Here is an 18,684-nt window from a genome sequence, read left to right as displayed (position 1 = left end):
TAGTGTCTCAAAGTGATGCTTGCAGAGAAAGCCTCTTCCTAAACAAATCGGATTGACTGCTCAGAGACAGGGAAACTCTGGGACGGGGGTAGGGGTAGGGTGGAAAGCGTGATCAAGAAGAGAGGTGAACCATGGCCCGGTGTGTCTGCATCAAAGGAGGTCAGCGAGTATAAAGACCACAGCCGCACCGTGTCTGCAAAGTGAGGCAAGATTAAGTCAATGGATCTTTGATCCAAACATTTGATGTAATGTTCCCAAGGACAGCAGGGGTTTTCATAAGTGGAACTCACAGCCCATACATGGGCTTCCCTGGTGGCTCAGTGGTAAAGAATCCACCTGCAATGCAGGAGACACGAGTTGGATTCCTGGGTCAGGAAGAACCCCTGGCAAAGGAAATGACAACCCATTCCAGTATTCCTGCCTGAGAAATCCCATGGATAGCACAGCTTGGCGGGCTGCAAATCCATGGGGTCGCAAAAGAGTCGGTCATGACTGACTGACTAAACAACAGCACAGCCTCCCTCCCCAGGCACTCGGGACAGGACTGGGGCAGTGGTCCTAGAAATGACTTCAGTCATGGGAAGCCAGGTTGAGTCCTGTAATCATGCTCCTGCAGCATGAAGGACAATGGGGGCCCCCAGTTCCCTGGAGAGGTGGTGTAGGGTAGGGATACAGCCTGAGACTCCAGCTTCCATTTGAATCAGGCACTTCCGCTTGCCAGCTGTGGGGTCCTGGGCAAGTTACCTGACTCCAGTACCCTGGTTTCCTTATCTGGAACATAGAGGCAAGGGTAGTGCCAATTTCACAGGGCAACTGTTAGGATTGGATTAAAACGTTTAGCCTAGTAAGCTGGCTCATAGTAGACATTCATAAAGGTCAGCTTTACTTTTATAAACGTTAGCTGGGCAGCCAGACTTACCTGGATTTCACATCTTAGCACTGAAGACTTGGGCAAATTCTTGAAGTTCTCTGAATTTCTGTTTCTTTAACTGTAAAATGCCGACAGTGTACCTTCTTTATAGTATTTTTAATGAGAATTGAATGAGATCCGAGGTGCTCAAGCTTAGTTAGTTAGTTCAGTCACTCAGTCATGTCCGACTCTTTGCGACCCCATGAATCGCAGCACGCCAGGCCTCCCTGTCCATCACCAACTCCCGGAATTCACTCAGACTCATGTCCATCAAGTCAGTGATGCCATCCAGCCATCTCATCCTCTGTCGTTTCCTTCTCCTCCTGCCCCAATCCCTCCCAGCATCAGAGTCTTTTCCAATGAGTCAACTCTTCGCATGAGGTGGCCAAAGTACTGGAGTTTCAGCTTCAGCATCATTCCTTCCAAAGAAATCCCAGGGCTGATCTCCTTCAGAATGGACTGGTTGGATCTCTTGCAGTCCAAGGGACTCTCAAGAGTCTTCTCCAACACCACAGTTCAAAGGCATCAATTCTTCTGCGCTCAGCCTTCTTCACAGTCCAACTCTCACATCCATACATGACAACAGGAAAAACCATAGCCTTGACTAGACGAACCTTTGTTGGCAAAGTAATGTCTCTGCTTTTGAATATGCTATCTAGGTTGGTCATAACTTTCCTTCCAAGGAGTAAGTGTCTTTTAATTTCATGGCTGCAGTCACCATCTGCAGTGATTTTGGAGCCCCCCAAAATAAAGTCTGGCACTGTTTCCACTGTTTCCCCATCTATTTCCCATGAAGTGATGGGACCGGATGCCATGATCTTCGTTTTCTGAATGTTGAGCTTTAAGCCAACTTTTTCACTCTCCACTTTCACTTTCATCAAGAGGCTTTTTAGTTCCTCTTCACTTTCTGCCATAAGGGTGGTATCATCTGCATATCTGAGGTTATTGATATTTCTCCCGGCAATCTTGATTCCAGCTTGTTTTTCTTCCAGTCCAGCGTTTCTCATGATGTACTCTGCATCTAAGTTAAATAAGCAGGGTGACAATATACAGCCTTGACGTACTCCTTTTCCTATTTGGAACCAGTCTGTTGTTCCATGTCCAGTTCTAACTGTTGCATCCTGACCTGCATACAAATTTCTCAAGAGGCAGATCAGGTGGTCTGGTATTCCCATCTCTTTCAGATAAATTGTAAAGTGCCCCTTCTATAATTTTTATTTCGATAAATTGCAAAATTTATCAGATGCGTTTCCCATCCCTCTTCTATTCTGTTGCTTTTCCGACCCTTATGCCATCACTGTCTCCAGAATCTGCTAAGGTCTAGTCAACAGATGTCATGATCGATGCAAGAAGAAATGGCAAACTTAGTTTCACAGTCCTCAGCGGTGCAAACATGATGATTCACTTTGTATTTTCTGAAAAGGTTATGTAGGTCAGCTCATATATGGGCAAGTAAAGTTGTTATTTACAACAAATAAGTCCATAGAGATGGGGCCATTTAATATATTTGCATGAATGTAGGTGAATGTGGCTCTGGATTGTTTTTATTTATTTAGTTGCTAAGTCACGCCTGACTCTTTGCGATCCCATGGACTGTAGCCCTCCAGGATCATCTGTCCGTGGGATTTCCCAGGCAAGAATACTGGAGTGGGTTGCCATTTCCTTCTCCAGGGGATCTTCCTGACCCAAGGATCGAACCCTGGTCTCCTGCATTGGCAGGCGGATTCTTTACTGCTGAGCCGCAAGGGAGCTTCTAGACTCTGAATTAGTAAGTGCTTGAAAATCATATCGGTCAAAGAAACCATGTTCTTATCAAATGTTGTCAATCTGGAAGACTGCACCAAGCTTCAGCACCTAGCATAGTGCTCAGCTCATGGGAGCTTCTCAAGAAGGATGTGTTGACTGATGTCAAAGACAAAATACACTGCCTCCTAAAGGGATTGTGGTACCAGCCTCTCCTCTCTCTGCCCGTGCCACGTGACTCCTGTTGCCTCTGCCTCTTTGCTTCCCAGGCTCCCATTCAAAAGGAACTGTCCTGCCTTGCATTTGCAGATTTCCACAGGACCATCTGGAGATATGCACGGGTTTTAAGGTCTGGGATATATGTGCACCTGAATCCAAGAGGTGACTATTTGCTGGTCAGAACCAAAGGCAGAGCAGGTGGCTGGGTGGGTGGGTGGAGATTCAAATCTATTCAGAGGTACTCCCTTGCAGGTGGCCCATTCCCCCCTGTGGTTCTGGAGACAGCGTTCTTCATTTGCATCTGTCAACTATCATTTGTATTTGTGGGCAATCTGTGAATGACACCAAAGTTAGTCTTTAATCCACTGAGAGTTTATGGGGAGAGTTTGATTCCACTTTAGTTTAATAGTCTTACTTCTGGGACCCAACTGAGCCTTAGAAACTCGTGTCAGGTACATCTCAGTTTGAAAGCCATCTGTCTGGATGGCTTCTGTGTGGTCTTGTCTGAAGAAGGGGTGGGGGTGATAAGATGACTCCAGTACAGGTGTGGAGGCATCTATGGGTGCATCATGGGCCTTGGGGTCAGACTGGAGGGAGGCCACAGGACAGGCTGCTCTGAGTGATGGCTGTGAGCCGGGGAAGGCGTCTGACTTCTAGGAGAATGACTAATGACGATGTTAACGGAACCGCTGCTCCCTCCTAACTCTGCTTCCCGCTCACTCCCCACTCCATCTGTTTCTCAACTGCAACTCTGCCAGCAATCTATTCTTGCCTCCCTTTTCCAATAAGTTCCTAAAGGCACGAGCAGTATATAAGCCCCGCTCCTACGGGGAGGGAGCCACTCAGCCCGGAGTCAGCATGCTGGAGCTGACAGCCCTGATTAACATGCTGGTCTTGAAACAGGAGAAGCTGGGAAAGAGAGGCTGTGGGGTGTTTCACTGACTCATAGTTTCTACCAGAACCCCATTTAAACCTAAGCTCCTTTAAGAAGCTTTCCCTCACCTGATCAAGATTATCCCAGCACAGATCACCTGTTTGTTTATAACTCTCCCCCTAGCCCCACCCCCCAGACCAGCTCAGGACCACATACGGTCAAGTCCACATTGTGGACCATCCACGTCATGTTCAGTCCCACTTTGGCCAGCCATTTAGTACAATCTGGGCCATCTGTCTGTGTCACCAGGCTAGGATAATTGGATGAGGGCTACTGCTCAAACTCTCAGTCATGTCTGACTCTGCGACCCCACAGACTGTAGCCCCCACTCTCCTCTGTCCATGGGATTTCTCAGGCAAGAATACTGGAGTGGGCTGCCGTTTCCTCCTCCAGGGAATCTTCCCAACCCAGGGGACAAACCCACATTGTCTCTTACATCTCCTACACTGGCAGGCGGATTCTTTACCCCTAGTGCCACCTGGGAATAATAGATGAGGACTGGCCCACTTTATTATTAATTTAAAAGCATTTGATTAGGAGTGAGTACATATCACAATATGAATCCAAAGTTTTGGGTAATGCAGGCATCTACACCTGTGATGTCCTTATCCTCTTTCTGTCAGCTCATTTTTTAAACAAGCATTTATTGACTCTTACGATGGGCCATGATTGTGGTTTTACAGAGCTGAACAAGACATGGATCCCCCTTTCAAGGGAATCACAGTCTAGTGGGAAATCAAGGTATCTACATTAAACTAATGATTATTCTGTGCAGTTTTAGAGTGATACAAGATGTATTAGAAATCTTCTGACCAGAAAGATCACTCGGGCAACTACATGGATGGTAAAGTTGAAAAGCACAGGCTGTGTGCAGAGAAGTTATTTTGGAGTCTTCAGCCAAAGTCCAGGCAAGAGATGGTGGGGGCCTGAGCTAGGGACGTGGTAGGAGAGACAGAGAGAAGGGTAAGAAATTAAAAAGCATTTAGGAGGTTAAATCAGCAGGACAGTACACGGAGGAGAGGCAAGAGACCCAGTGCAGGGAAATAGGAGAATATGCTTCAGAGCCGGCAAAGACAATTGAGAAGCCTGGGGGAGAGCAGAGAGCAATGGCTTCATGAAAAAAAGGAGGAAGAGGAAGTTCCCTGATGGTCCCATGGTTAGGATTTGCCACTTTTACTGCTGTGGCCCAGGTTCAGTCCCTGGTAGGGGAAATGAGATCCCAACAACCTCACAGTGTAGACAAAAAAAAAAAAAAAGCAAAAACGGGGTTGGTTGACAATGTCAGGTGTTACAAGAAGTCACCTAAGTTCAGGACTGGAAATTTTCTGATAGATTAGAAACAAAATGTTCATTGGTGACCCTGATGAACTTGGTTTTAGCGGTACAAAACAAAATTTCATGGGATGACAAGTAAATATTCAGGAGGATAAAAGTGAATTCAGAGCACAATCATTTTCTCCTTTAGATACCATAGACAGATCACCTAGCACCTAAAAGCTTTTCTTGAGTGTCCAAAACTATGTTTGAGGTCTGAAAAAAATTATTAGCTTCAAAATGCAAAAAGAAAACTGCTAAATTAAGTTGACATGTAATTAAATATCTCCAAGATGTAACATTGCTTCAACTTCATTAACTTTAAATTTAATATTCATAAAAACTTCACTACATTTAGAAACAATTTTTTCAGCTTGGTTTTTCTCCTTTTGCAAACATTCTCTTATATGCACAACAACTGCTAAGAAATCACAGCCAATTATACATTAATCGTTGCTTGCCACTCCGTCACATCAGAAGCAGAATTTTAAAAATGCATTTAACATACAATGTGGGTACATTTTCTTTTTGTTTCATGTGGGCTGGGGCCTCCAACTGTAAGTGTTTTAAGAGCTGTCTTAAAATAGTTCTGATATAGACAAACTGCTTCAAAAAGCTTGGCCAGGGAAGAAAGGAAAAAAGAAAGGTATTCACTAGACAGAGCTGGAGGGAGGAGACGGATTTTTTATTTTTCTTTTTTAATTTTTAATTAATATTTTATATTGGAGTATGGCCAAGTAACAATGTTGCGATAGTTTCAGGTGGACAGCAAAGGGACTCAGTCATACCTATACATGTATCCATCTCCCCCAAACTCCCCTCCCATCCAGGCTGCCACATAACATTTAGCAGAGTTCCCTGTGCTATACAGGAGCACCTTGTTGGTTACCCATTTTAAATATAGTAGTGTGTAGACATTGATAAGAAGGGAAAGACTTGAGTGTGTTTTCATGCTGAGGGAAAAAGCCAGTGGGGAAGACAAGACTGGGGAGGGCCAGGATGGGGACAGAGGGCAACAGGGAAACACTAGAGCCCAGATGGCAGAACTGGGCCTGAGTGGAAAATGCCTCCTCTGCAGAAACACGAGGGGAGGTTGAGTTCCTAAAAGGGGATCCTAATCTTTTTTCTGGAGCTGAAGCTTCAATACTTTGGCCACCTGATGCAAAGAGCCAACTCACTGGAAGAGACCCTGATGCTGGGAAAGATTGAAGGCAAAAGGAGAAGGGGGTGACAAAGGATGAGATGGTTAGATACCATCACCAGCTCAATGGCCATGAATGTGAGCAAACTCCGGGAGATAGTGGAGGACAGAGGAGCCTGGCATGCTGGTCCATGGGGTCCCAAAGAGTTGGACACGACTTAGTGACTGAAAACAGTGTTTTCTCTATATCAGGCAGAACTATCTGAAGGTGATAGGAAAGTCCATGGTACCTCAACAGTCACTTGGGGCTCTGTTTACCTAAACAGGCGGGCCTCCTTGGCATCAGTTATCACTTCCCCTTCACTGGGGAGCCCTTTCTCCACAGGGGCCGGCTGGAGAAACTGGTTAGTCCATGATGTTTAGGTGAATGTTCTAAAACCCGGTTTTCACCACCCCTAAAGCTGTGGCTGCACACCCCAGCTAGATTCTTGGGGCATTCCCCCTTAAGTGTTTCTTTTGTGTCTCTGATATTCCTGTGGTCAAAGTGAAGTGAACTCGCTCAGTCGTGTCCGACTCTTTGCGACCCCGTGGACTGTAGCCAGCCAGGCTCCTCTGTCCGTGGGATTCTCCAGGCAAGAATATTCTGCCTAAATGGTTCCAGGTTAGAGGGACAGGCCATCAAAGAAGCCCAAGCACCTTCCTCCTGGAAGGAAGAAATCTACTCCAAACTCTATATGCGTTCCCTTAAGACTGAGTTTTTAAGTTGTCTCTTGGTTTTGATTATTCAAAATAGAGGATATTGTATTCATGCAGGTCCTCAAGAGTTGGCTGTGTGGACCTGCAGACCAGAGTATATAACCCATTGGGTGCATTCATGATGTGAGCCCTTGGAGTAGCAGATTATTAGTATAGGCAGATGCTGTGCCACGCTGTGTTATTTTAAAAACAAAACAAAAACCAAAAAAACAAGACATTCACTTGAGGCTTTGTGAGAGGAAACCCAAGGCATCTTGAAATGGCTAGGCAGGGATATTTTTCCAGCTTTGCCAAGTACAGGAAGCAGTGTCAGATTTCTGCTCCTAAACCCTGGTTCATCTCAGCGTTGCAAGACGCTGGCTCTCCCTGACACGACATAGCTCCCTGTCCCATGAGGGCACTGCTGGTTGAACAGACACTCAAAACGTGCAAGTATTCAGGAAGAGCATAGGAGGGAAGCCACGCTCTTGGCACTTTCCTAGATAAAAGCTGCTTTTAGATTTATGATTGTGGCCCCTGGTGAGTCAGAGTTTCATGTGTGTCTGACATTCCCCTCAAAAAAGCATCCAGTTACATAGCTAATGTGGTGTTTGACATTGCAGAAGTGAAACAACCATATAATTCTAGAAGTATTTGTTAAGTATATGTTATGTGGATGGTCATCATACTAGGAAGTGAGGTTATAACCAGATATTGTGCCTAACTTGAAGAAACTTAGCTATGTACGATGCTTTCCCAAATACCAATTGGCAAACAAATTTTAGGCCTGGCTGGAAAAGAACCACCTGTGAAATGCATTTAAAAATACAGATTCCTAGGCATCATTTCCAGAGGTAGGGATTCCGTAGGTCTAGGGTAAGGACTAGGGATCTGTGTTTTTAATGAGCTTCCCAGATGGTTCTGATGGCCTTTAGGTTTGGGAGCCACTGGTCTGGTGGAATAAAAAGTTTTACTTTCCAAGGAAGTATTTTAGTAACATGCTGACACAGATAAGTAAAAGAAACTTTTTTCTATCCACAGTTAGGTTACAAGTTTTTTATATCCATAGATATAAATGGCTTTATATCAAGCAAACACAGTGTTAGGAAGATTGACTACATTTTTGTGAAACAGCTAGAATTTGCTGGTATTTTGATATCATTGTTATCGTTGTTGTATAGTCGCTAAGTTGTGTCCGATTCTTTTGCAACCCCATGGACTGTAGCCTGCCAGGCTTCTCTGTTCATGAGATTTCCCAGGCAAGAATACTGGAGTGGGTAGCCATTTCCTTCTCCAGGGGATCTTCCTTATCCAGGGATCGAACTTGCACCTCCTGCATTGCAGGCGGATTTTTTACCACTGAGCCACCTGGGAAGCCCTTTGGTATCTATAGGCGAAATCCAATTTTGCCTGAGCCCATTTTCATAAGATGACCACCACTCCCGCCCCAAGAAGCCTCTCACCAATCTCCTCCATCTGCATCTACATCCCCTTCCCCTCTTCTCCTCCAGCTACGCTCTGCTTTTGTTTCAAAAGAATAATTATATCTCAGGGAACATGTGTGTAAAGCATCTACAAGTCTCAAGTGCTGGTAATTCAAATAACATTCAACATTTTTCGTAGAATAATTATGTCTTCCAGCTCTTTTACGCTATTTTTTTGTTTGTTCTCACTTTCTTACAGGACTAGGAATGGAGAATATTGGTGGAATCTTTGTGGTTCTTATTTGTGGCTTAATCGTGGCCATTTTTATGGCTATGTTGGAGTTTTTATGGACTCTCCGACACTCAGAAGCGACTGAGGTAAACCTTCTAATGGGTATGACCTATATAGTGTTGGCAGGCAGGGCAAAGTTCAGAGGCTCATGCAGGGACAAAGGTCACTTCAGACAGAGCCTGTGAAATCCCACAGGAGGGTAGGGGGCCCATGGATTTAGCACAACTGTGATTTAAGGTATAGTATTAAAAGGAAAAACAAGCAAAAGTAACCAGGTTACAATGGAAACAGTGGCTTTGGCTCTTCCCTCTTAAGTATGTTTTTTGCCTTGCAGGTAAAAGCTGTCTAGAGCTATTATCCTAATTCATGAGAGCTCAAAATGGCATCTTCCTTCTCAGAGATTTGGAAGACGTTTAATTCTCAGACCTGTGACTTAGAAACTGGGTTAATTACGCTTCACACAGATGGAGGAGTCTAAGAAGGAGGAAAAAGACTTTATCCAATTGTAGCCCCATTCTACCTCCTTACACGCTACTTGCATTATTTGTTTGTTTTAATTGGGGTATAATTGCTTTACAGTGTTGTGTTAGTTTTTGCTATACAATGAAGTCCATCAGCTATATGTGTACACATGTCCCCTCCCTCTTGAACCTACCTCTAGGTCATCGCAGAGCGCCGAGCTGAGTTCCCTCTGCTATACAGCAGCTTCCCATTAGCTATCTATGTTACCCATGGGATAGAGAGCAGTATGGAGGTTCCTCAAAAAATTTTAAAAAAAACGAAAGTATACTGGCATCTATCTCAGTCTCCCAACTCCTGATTGTCCTAAAATCTCTCTCCCTAACTGACACTGGAGAAACAGCTCCTAACAATAACTAAGGGTCCAGGGCTCCTATAAACCTCTGTGGTCCAGCCTCATGTAGGGCCTCGATTTAACACAGCTCACCAATCTCTTCCTCTTTCTCATGTCCCCTTAGACTTTCAAGCCATCACCCACTCCTCATAACCCTTTGCTCCTTCATGACTAATGTTCCCTCCTGTCTCACCAAGAGATCAGGAGTGACCAGCCCCCACTGAAGATCACCGCCTTAAAAATCCATCCACAGCTGGAGCCACCCCTGGGCCTGCCTCGCATGTTCTGGTCACCCCTCCACCTCGTTCCCATCTTTCCTCAGCTCCTCTAGGATTATCCTTTTTCTCTCATTTATTTTTTCTCCCTGTTCTCTCCCCGAAGTCCACAACTACACTAATGTTTATCCCATAGTCTCAAGTAACAGCCATGTTACTATTGCTCTTGCCCTCCCTCTCTCCTCTTGCAAACCCAGGTAATCCACTGCCTCCACCTCCCTGTCTCACCTCCCATTCTGGCCTCACTCAAGGACAGCTGGCTTCTCCCCACCTCTGCCCTGAAAGGTTGTGGCTAAGAGGCCTGACCCCTCCCAATGAACAAAACCAGAAGATAACCCACTGGGCCTTATTGGACCTCAGTGTGGCCCTTGATGAAGTGGGAAGTTCCTTCCAGAACTCTTTCTTCCCTTGCCTTGCCTGCTCCAGACTCTCTTGGTTCCCCACATCCTTCTCTCTTTAGCATTACTGGCTCTCTTCCTCCATCTGCTCCTTAAACAATGATGCTCGTACCTCTCCCTAAGACCTCATTTAGGTGTTCCTTGCCCTCTGAAACCTTCCCCACATCTCCTGCCTTCTCCCCCAAATCAGAACGCTACTCATTTCTCCTCCCTTCCACCACCCCTGTAACCAGAGCATAGAGCAGTCACACACTGTGTGCCAATTATTTTCACATCAGCCCGGTTACTAGACATTTTGCTACCCGAAAGTAAGGACTTGGTCTTTAGTGTCAGTATTCCCACTACTAAGAATTTGATACTTAGTTGACAGTCAATACATGTATGTTGGTATATTCTGTCACATATAATAGATTAGGCAGGAGATGATGCTTTTGTTATTATTAGAAGCACAGAGAAGTCAAGACTTGCATAGAGTCTCTGCTATTTATTGACAGTCTTGAGTCTCATCCTGACTCAGGCCGTGTTCCATTAGGGGAGTCTACTTCTCTGTAGCTGCTTCAGGTAGAGGATCTGTGTAAGCTGGGTTATTTTCCCAAGAACTCGCCCATGTTCTGGATGTACCTTGAAAAATTCAGTGAGGAGTTCAAGCTCTCCCAACATCTAGAAAGAAGAGTAAAGGCTATATGAACAATTTGATTATGGTAAAGCAACTTCCCGTTTCTGCTGATAGAATGGGAAGACTGGAAGAGAGAACATGAAAGAAAAGAAAGTTCCTTCTCCCATCCTGGGGGCAAAAAGTGTCCTTTCCAGCACAGAGTAGAGAACAAAGCAGAGCATGTACTCACTCTGAAGTAGGTAGGTGTAGATTCAACTTCTAGGTCAGCTATTTGTTAGTTGAATAAGTCTAGTAAAGTATATAAATTCTTTGAGCCTCCATTTCCACATCTGTGAAATGGGTATAACTATGATAGTCATGGGCTTCCCTGGTGGCTCAGATGGTAAAGAATTCACCTGCAATGGAGGAGACCTGGGTTCAACTCCTGGGTTGGGAAGATTCCCCTGGAGGAGGGCGTGGCAACCCACTCCAGTATTCTTGCCTGGAGAATCCCATGGACAGAGGAGCCTGGGAGAGCTTGAACTCCTCACTGAATTGTTCAAGGTACATCCAGACCATGGGTGAGTTCTTGGGAAAATAACCCAGCTTGCATAGACCCTCCACCTGAAGCAGGTACAGAGAAGTAGACTCCCCTAATGGAACAATTAATGGAACAATGCGGGCGATCGCAAAAAGTCGGACACGACTGAGCGACTAAGCACAGCACATGGTTGTCATGGTACAGGTTGAAGATTCTTCATTTGCAATTCTGAAACCTAAAAAGCTCAGTTCAGAAAGTTCCAAGTTTTTTGTTTGATGCCAGCGTATTTGGTGAGAAACCTCAACTTGGACTTATATGAGGCTAATGTTTATGGTCTTTCTCTCACTTGGGGTGAGCATATATACCTTTTGCTATTAATGTGTTTGAATGCAGGGTCTTCCCCAGAGCCCACTGGAACAGATACATAATGTATTTTATGTTCACTGTATTACCTTGTCCAAATCCAAAATATTCTAAAACACAGCTGGACCCAAGAGTTTCTTACCAGGAGAGCTGCAGGAGTAGATGGCTGTTGTACAGTTCTTGTTAGAACAGCAGCCTCTCCAGCCATAACCAGCTAATTAAAAGAAATGAGACTTTTTAGCCTGAGAACAGAATGTTCATGGAGACAGGGCTGCTTTTTCAAATACTTGAAAGACTGACATCTGGTAGAGGGATTACTTATTTAGTCAGCTTCAAGGTCCAAATTTAACTGGGATCCATGGATGACAATTTCAGGGAGAGGAATTAAGTCAGTAGAAGGAAGCAGCGTTTAAGGGAAATATGCAAAACTGGTAGGGGCGCTTTCCCACCGCGGTGAGATTACTGTCTTTGAAGGTGTTCGAAGTTGAAACAACCAGCTGGTAGGGCTGTTGCACACGATGGTATGGAGGATGTTTGAATATTAAATAGCGGGTGGAAGTGAGAGGATGAGTTGAAAGACCATCGATCATTTACGATGATAAAATTCTGAAACTCTGCGCCCTGATTGCTCGCCCGAACTAGCACGCTGGGGACCGTATGGGGCTGCTCTTGAAAGATGGGGCTATGACCTTCCCATGTCCTGCAGGGGTCCGTCTGCCAGGAGATGGTGAGCGAGCTGCGCAACATCATCTTATGCCAGGACACTGTCCATCCGCGGCGGCGGCGCTCTGGGCTGCCGCCGCCCCGGCCCCCCATCCCGGAGGAGCAGCGCCGGCCCCGGGGCACCGCGACGCTCAGCAACGGCAAGCTGTGCGGGGCCGGGGAGCCAGACCAGTTAGCGCAGAGACTGGCCCAGGAGGCCGCCCTGGTGGCCCGCGGCTGCACGCACATCCGCGTGTGCCCCGAGTGCCGCCGCTTCCAGGGCCTGCGGGCGCGGCCGTCCCCGGCGCGCAGCGAGGAGAGCCTGGAGTGGGAGAAGACCACCAACAGCAGCGAGCCCGAGTAACCCTGCCGCCGCCGAAGATGCTCCGCTCCTCTGCCCGCTGCGGGGGCGGGATGCGCCGGGCCGGCGCCTGCTGCCTGCCGGGCCCTCGGACTTGTACAGCGTCCACCCTTCTCTCCGGATTTTGGATCCAGTAACTTTACAAACAGATCAAAGAGCCTGACGCCCCAGCCGGAGGCGGCGCCCTGGTCCGGGGAGCTGGGGCCACCCCAGAGACGATGCGCCCAAGTGGCAAGGGACTCTCTGCCTCCTAGCCACAAGCCCCCACTCCCCTCAGTGGGCCTTCCCATCCCGCCAAAACTACAGAGTCCGGGTGGGGGGTCCCTGTCCAGACCGTCAGATGAATTGGTGGCATCATCAGTGGAATTTCCCCCTAGGAAGGGGCCATTGTACCCTGGGTCTAGTTCTTACAGGAAAAAAAAAAATTAAACTCAACAGGGAAGTTTTTCTTTTCTGGATTTGTATATTTTTGTTAATGTTCTTTTGTTGTCTCTTTTGCCTTCCTTCCCTCCTTTGTTGTCTCAATTCTCTTCCCTTGTTTTGCTTTCTTGGAGAGGCGGGGAGGCTGGGTTAGGGATTGGAAGTCACCATAATCTCTGTTACCATTTCCCTAACTTTTAGGATATGGAGCAGCCAGTGCATCAAACTCCAGGTGCTGAATTCTCCTTTCTGTGTGGTGACCGGGGACACAGGGGCATGGAGGAGAAGGCTCTTGGGAAGAATTAGGTGGAGAGTCTCCAATAAAGGTCCATTAAAGTAATTTTTAAAACGTCCCAAACCAATGAACTCAAAGTTGACTGAGAGAACTTGAAATGCCTGAGAGGTTAATATGTCCCTTCTTTCTGTTTCTCTTTTTGACTTTCACTGTGATTGGGTTTGGTGTGGTCTTTGATGAAAGTGATCTCTGAGAAGGAGAGGAGAGGAGTGCAGAAGGCATTGACTATCCCAGGGCTGGGTTAAGGAGCAGAGAGGGTAAATGCAAACTTCCTGGACAGTGGCCTTGGCTCAGTGTTCATGGGGTGGGGGGTGGGGAGAGGATGGGGCCCCCTGCTGGTCCGGTGCAGACTTTGTTACCTGCACCTCTTTTTAACAAAATTCAGTAGCTGCCTATGAAGCCAGAGCTATCCTGGATTGGGTGACTTCTTGCTACTAGATGGGAGACCTGGGTACAACGTGCACATGTGTATGTGTGTGTGTGTGTGTGTGTGTTTATTATATAGAAAGACCATAAATAATCAAGACTTTGCCAGGTTCCTGGGAGAGAGGTAGGGCCTTGTGGCCAGTGCACAGGCCTGGGAACTAGGAACTCTTGAGTTCTTACCGACACATGGGCAGTAGCCCCCTTGTATGACTTCACATGAAGCATCTCACTTCTCTTCCGTCTGCACACTCAGAGTTACTGATGCTTTCCAAGCTGTCAGGTGCCTGCAAAGTGCTTCTCTACTTGTGAGATGCTTGAGGGTCCACAGCATCTTCTGACGGGAGGGGCAGCCTTCCCAGCAGCCACTTGACCTTTGCTTGGCTTCTCCAATTGGGAGTTTCACACACAGAGTTCTCATGTTCTGATGGAAAACAAATTCTATGCAATTTCTGTTTGTCAGTTTAGAAAATCCAGAGGGAGAGAGAGCTAAATAGCTACGACGATCACCTCCCCCACCGTCAACACCTTGAATCGAAATTGTCCTCCCGTTGTTTCTGTTCTGAATGTACTAACGTGAAGACCCCTTTGGAAGACGACGAGCTTAATTCCATGTTTTTGCCATCGACATTAGGTTGACATCTTCTTTGTGCCAGGACAGTTGGTTAGAGCAGCCATCCTGGGGGTACCCTGAGACGTCAAATAAAGGATACCGGTTTTGTACTAGGCTGACCTCTTGTCTCACATGAATTTGAGTCCTTTTACTTTTTCCTCTTAACTCATCAAATGTCAGCAAGCTCTGCAGACACGAGTCTTTTTTTTTAAACCTTGCTCGCTTGAACCACCTGAAGGAACACGGACTTGGCGGGAAGGGCACCTGGAGGCCGACAGACTGCAGACCAAAATGGTGCCACGCTGCCCTCAACTCCAGCCCTTGCTTCGCACAATGTGGTCCCTACTGTCAGATCACATGTGGAGTGGGAAGGGTTTTGTTTTGTTTTTTTTTAAAGACAAATAAAACTCATTTTTATGAGCAAGACATCTTGATCAATAACAAACTTTTTTTAATGGATTAGTGAAGTAAATGTCCCCATGAATCATTTATAAAGTCTGTTTCTTTCACGGAATAAAGATAAGACTGGCGGCGCAAGGCAGTTTCTATCAGCTGCAGAAACCATTGCTGCACCTCGCTCAAGCTGCTGCGTGAACTTGCAACCAGCTAGTTCTCATTCTTGGTTCATCTCTACTTTTTATCTGTTGGTTGTTGCCTTTCTTTTCCATTCTGTATTTTCTATCTGACTCTATATACTGTATAAAGCTGTTTTTTCTTGTCTGTTTATCTTTCTTCGACTGGAATATTTACAATAAAACAGAAAGAAACCCTGAAATGTTAGTGATGGATGAAAGCTGTCTGGGTTTCGAAAGAGTGGTTTGGTGTGTCCAAAATCCAGGTACTCTGAAAGCAAATAAAAATATAAACCCACATTTTGTCTTCCCCTCCACCTGCCCTTCTCTCTTGCCCTCTCTTCAGTTCCCACCCCCTTCAGCTCTTTGTTCAGACCCCAGAAAAACCTAGGTGGCTTCTTTCAGTTTGTAGTCCTGGAGACAGAGTCAATCCCCACCTCCCACCCCCAAATGGATACACATGTTAATGAAGTTCAGGATTCATAGGGTTTTGTCTTCCTAAATGCACTTTCACAGAATAGTCATCTATTGATACCTAGGGTAACTCTAGTCAGATATCACCCCAGATTCCACTGGGAGCTTGAAGATTACATCAATTAAAATATAATACTTTGCTTTATTTCTTTTAATTGCCTTGCAGGGCCCCAACGGTCACAAGATCTCTACCTCAGAACCCAGGTGGGGTGTAAGTTGAGTACGTAGATGGCCAAAAATCTTTTGGCTTCCTCTAATCCAATGCTCATATGAGAATATTCATCCTGGGAACTTGCCAACCGGCCCTCTTATTGGTTAGGTGAGACCGAAATATCATGATAACCAATCCGCCTGGGGCTTCTCTGTGAAAGTTTATTAGTTTGGAATTCCAAGGAGTTTAATTTTCTTTGGGAATCCAAGGGGGACTTCCCATGGTGCAGAAGGCCAGAAAGGGCCGGGGCATTTCAGACTCGGCAGGCTGGTGGTTTGAGTGAAGCTTGAGAGAACCATTTGTAACCCTCCCTCCAGTGGGGTGTGCACAGCAGTAAAGCAGTCTGGACACGATAAGGGGGATTTGGTTCCCTGATGGGTAGGCGACTCTCTGGAGGTAATAACAAAGAGGCCTGTTGGGAAAATTCAGAGAAGGAATCCTTTCATAAAGATTTCACTTAAAGCTAGTGCTTCCTATGGGACCTCTCAAAGAGAAAAATTAAGCCTTTAGTTGCTTTGAGCTGTTCGCTTGTCTTTCTGTGAAAGGTGGCTTCTCCCCACAACCCCACAGGCAAATCCTCCAACATTAGCCAAACGGAGTGCCTCAGGGGCTGACAACCGGGGATCCTACTGCATGCCTCAAAGATTGGTGATGACGTGCCTTTAGAGAACTCCTCTCATGGAAAAAATATTCATTATTGCTGTTTAGTCGCTGAGTCTTGTCCAACTCTTTTGCGACCCCATGGACTGTAGCCCACCAGGCTCCTCTGTCCATGAAATTTTCCAGGCAAGAACACTGGAGTGGGTAGCCATTTCCTTCTCCAAGGGATCTTCCGGACCCAGGGCTCAACCCAAGTCTCCTGCATTGAAAGGCGGATTCTTTATCATCTGAGCCACCAGGGAAGCTAGAAATAACAGGTGTTGATTGCAGAGGAAAAAGTCTCTAAGTTTTAAAACTGAGGAGGTCAACAACCCCTCTGTAATTTAAGGGCAACCTGGAAAGAGCAGTTCTGTCACTATCAACAGAATGTTATCCTTCAAATTCTATTAATTTCATACTAATTTCCAAATCTGAATGAAAACATATTAATGTTACCGTAAGAACTGGCACGAAGATCAAGAAAGAAAAATGCTTGTGAGGGGAGTAGAATGGAAAACAAACTCTCTGATCAGAAATGGCAGAAAAGTTGTTGGCCTAAGAAGAACCATAAAGAGGTTGAGTGTAGGGACTTCCCTGGCAGTTCAGTGGTTAAGACTGCTTTCCAATGCAGGGGGTGAAGGTTCGATCGCTGGTCAGGGAGCTAAGATCCCATGTAGTGTGCAGCCAAAAAGCATAAAAGAGAAGTAATACTGCAGCAAATTCAATAATGACTTTTTTTAAAAAGGAGTTGAGCATATAATCTGCTCATATATTAAGTGAGACCATGCATGTAAATATTTTAGTGGTCAGGATTGAAGGAAATGAGTCAGAGAACCAATGCATTGTAACTGAGTTGTATCTGGGTAGTTTAACTTATTTACAAAGGTAAATATATAGAGTCTTACTGCAAATATGTAGAGTCTGTATTATAGAGGATGGAGGTCAGACACATAAGCGCAATGATCCTCTTGCCAGAAAATTAGCTAAAGAATCCTGCTGCTCACTCCCTGGCCATCTTGGTGGCTGCTCTTGGTTGGAGGCGTCCCGCATCTAAGGCAAGAAGATGATGGCTGCAAAAAGACGAAAAAGTCACTGGAGTCGATCAACTCTAGGCTCCAGCTGGTTATGAAAAGTGGAAAGTACATGTTGGGGTACAAACAGACTCTGAAAATGATCAGACAAGGCAAAGCAAAACTGGTCATCCTCACCAACAACTGCCCAGCCTTGAGGAAATCTGAAATAGAGTATTATGCCATGTTGGCCAAAACTGGTGTCCATCACTACGGTGGCAATAATATTGAATTGGGCACAGCATGTGGAAAATACTACAGAGTATGCACACTGGCTATCGTTGATCCAGGTGATTCTGATATTATTAGAAGCATGCCAGAACAGACTGGTGAAAAGTAAATCATGTACAATTTTTCTTTAATAAAACTGGCCAGAGCTTGTTTAAAAAAAAAAAAAAAAAATCCTGCTAACCCTTCAGAATCCCTTGTACCCAATCCAGTGTTCTCTCTTGACTATGGCAGAAAAGTCAGAGGGGAACAGGGACCAAGAGGCCTGTCATCCTGTTGGGAATTATTCTTAGATTCGTGCGTGACCTTGAGAGGGTGTTTCTTCGGTCTACAGCCCCACATTAGAGTCTGTGTCTGTCTTCTGTCCGAGAAGACAACAGTTACCTGTAAGAAACAGTGAAGACAAAGCACAAAATATCCAAGTGCTGGAGTGTGTGATTTGGAATCAAATCATGTAGACATTCCCAGAGGCTGAAGATTCCAGGTCATTGAGATCGGCTTAGTGGAGGAAGCAGGACTGTTTGCGACTTGGGGTTGTTAATTAATTAGTTTATTTATTTTGGACATCTAGAAAAACAAGAGTTCACTTTTCCTGGGAATGAAATATGGTTAATTCATGTTGATGGATTCAGCGCCGTTCTGATAAGAGATAGCTTGTTGAGGCAGTTGTTTTGTTTCGCCCACAGCGTTCTTTTTCCCAGGATTCCAGCTCACCTATTATGCTTCTTCCTATTTGCTGCCAGTACTGTTTAGAAATTTTCACCACTAGCTCATTCCTGGGCTTCTTTATGTTGTATTAGTGGGATTAGCTATAGAGACAAACAGCCTAGACCTACAGAATACAGAAAGGCTAACTGTGAAACAAGCAATGAGACGATCTGAAGTGGATTATGAGCTCTTTTTAAAAAAGATTAAATACTTTTTAAACTGGGCGGAAGG

The 18,684-nt window shown here is 45.6% G+C and overlaps 2 protein-coding genes across 2 annotated transcripts in view; both read left to right on the top strand.

Moving 5' to 3' along the window:
* The window catches only part of GRIK4 (glutamate ionotropic receptor kainate type subunit 4), a 498,718-nt gene extending 485,488 nt beyond the window's left edge, over positions 1–13,230 (top strand). Inside the window, exons 19-20 of the mRNA XM_070383202.1 lie at positions 8,680–8,798; positions 12,444–13,230. Coding sequence (XP_070239303.1) covers positions 8,680–8,798; positions 12,444–12,803 — 479 coding nt within the window. The 3' untranslated portion in view covers positions 12,804–13,230. The remainder of the gene's footprint in view (positions 1–8,679; positions 8,799–12,443) is intronic.
* On the top strand, positions 12,821–17,919 carry LOC102277490 (large ribosomal subunit protein eL30). The gene is made up of 2 exons (XM_005897171.2): positions 12,821–12,896; positions 17,487–17,919. Exons 1-2 carry the CDS (start codon positions 12,821–12,823, stop codon positions 17,855–17,857), a joined length of 447 nt encoding a protein of 148 aa, XP_005897233.1. The 3' UTR covers positions 17,858–17,919.
* The last annotated feature ends 765 nt before the right edge of the window (positions 17,920–18,684 follow it).

Source organism: Bos mutus, chromosome 15 (genome assembly GCF_027580195.1).
Source record: "Bos mutus isolate GX-2022 chromosome 15, NWIPB_WYAK_1.1, whole genome shotgun sequence".
Classification (NCBI taxonomy): domain Eukaryota; kingdom Metazoa; phylum Chordata; class Mammalia; order Artiodactyla; family Bovidae; genus Bos; species Bos mutus.
This window is presented reverse-complemented; position numbering and strand designations above follow the sequence as displayed.

Bases quoted from the DNA above. Each gene is read 5' to 3' on its own strand.
- LOC102277490 (XM_005897171.2), top strand. From the start codon at position 12,821: ATGCTCCGCTCCTCTGCCCGCTGCGGGGGCGGGATGCGCCGGGCCGGC. The intron at 12,897-17,486 runs GTACAGCGTCCA...TCTTGGTTGGAG, and splicing joins CCTGCCGGGCCCTCGGACTT to GCGTCCCGCATCTAAGGCAA.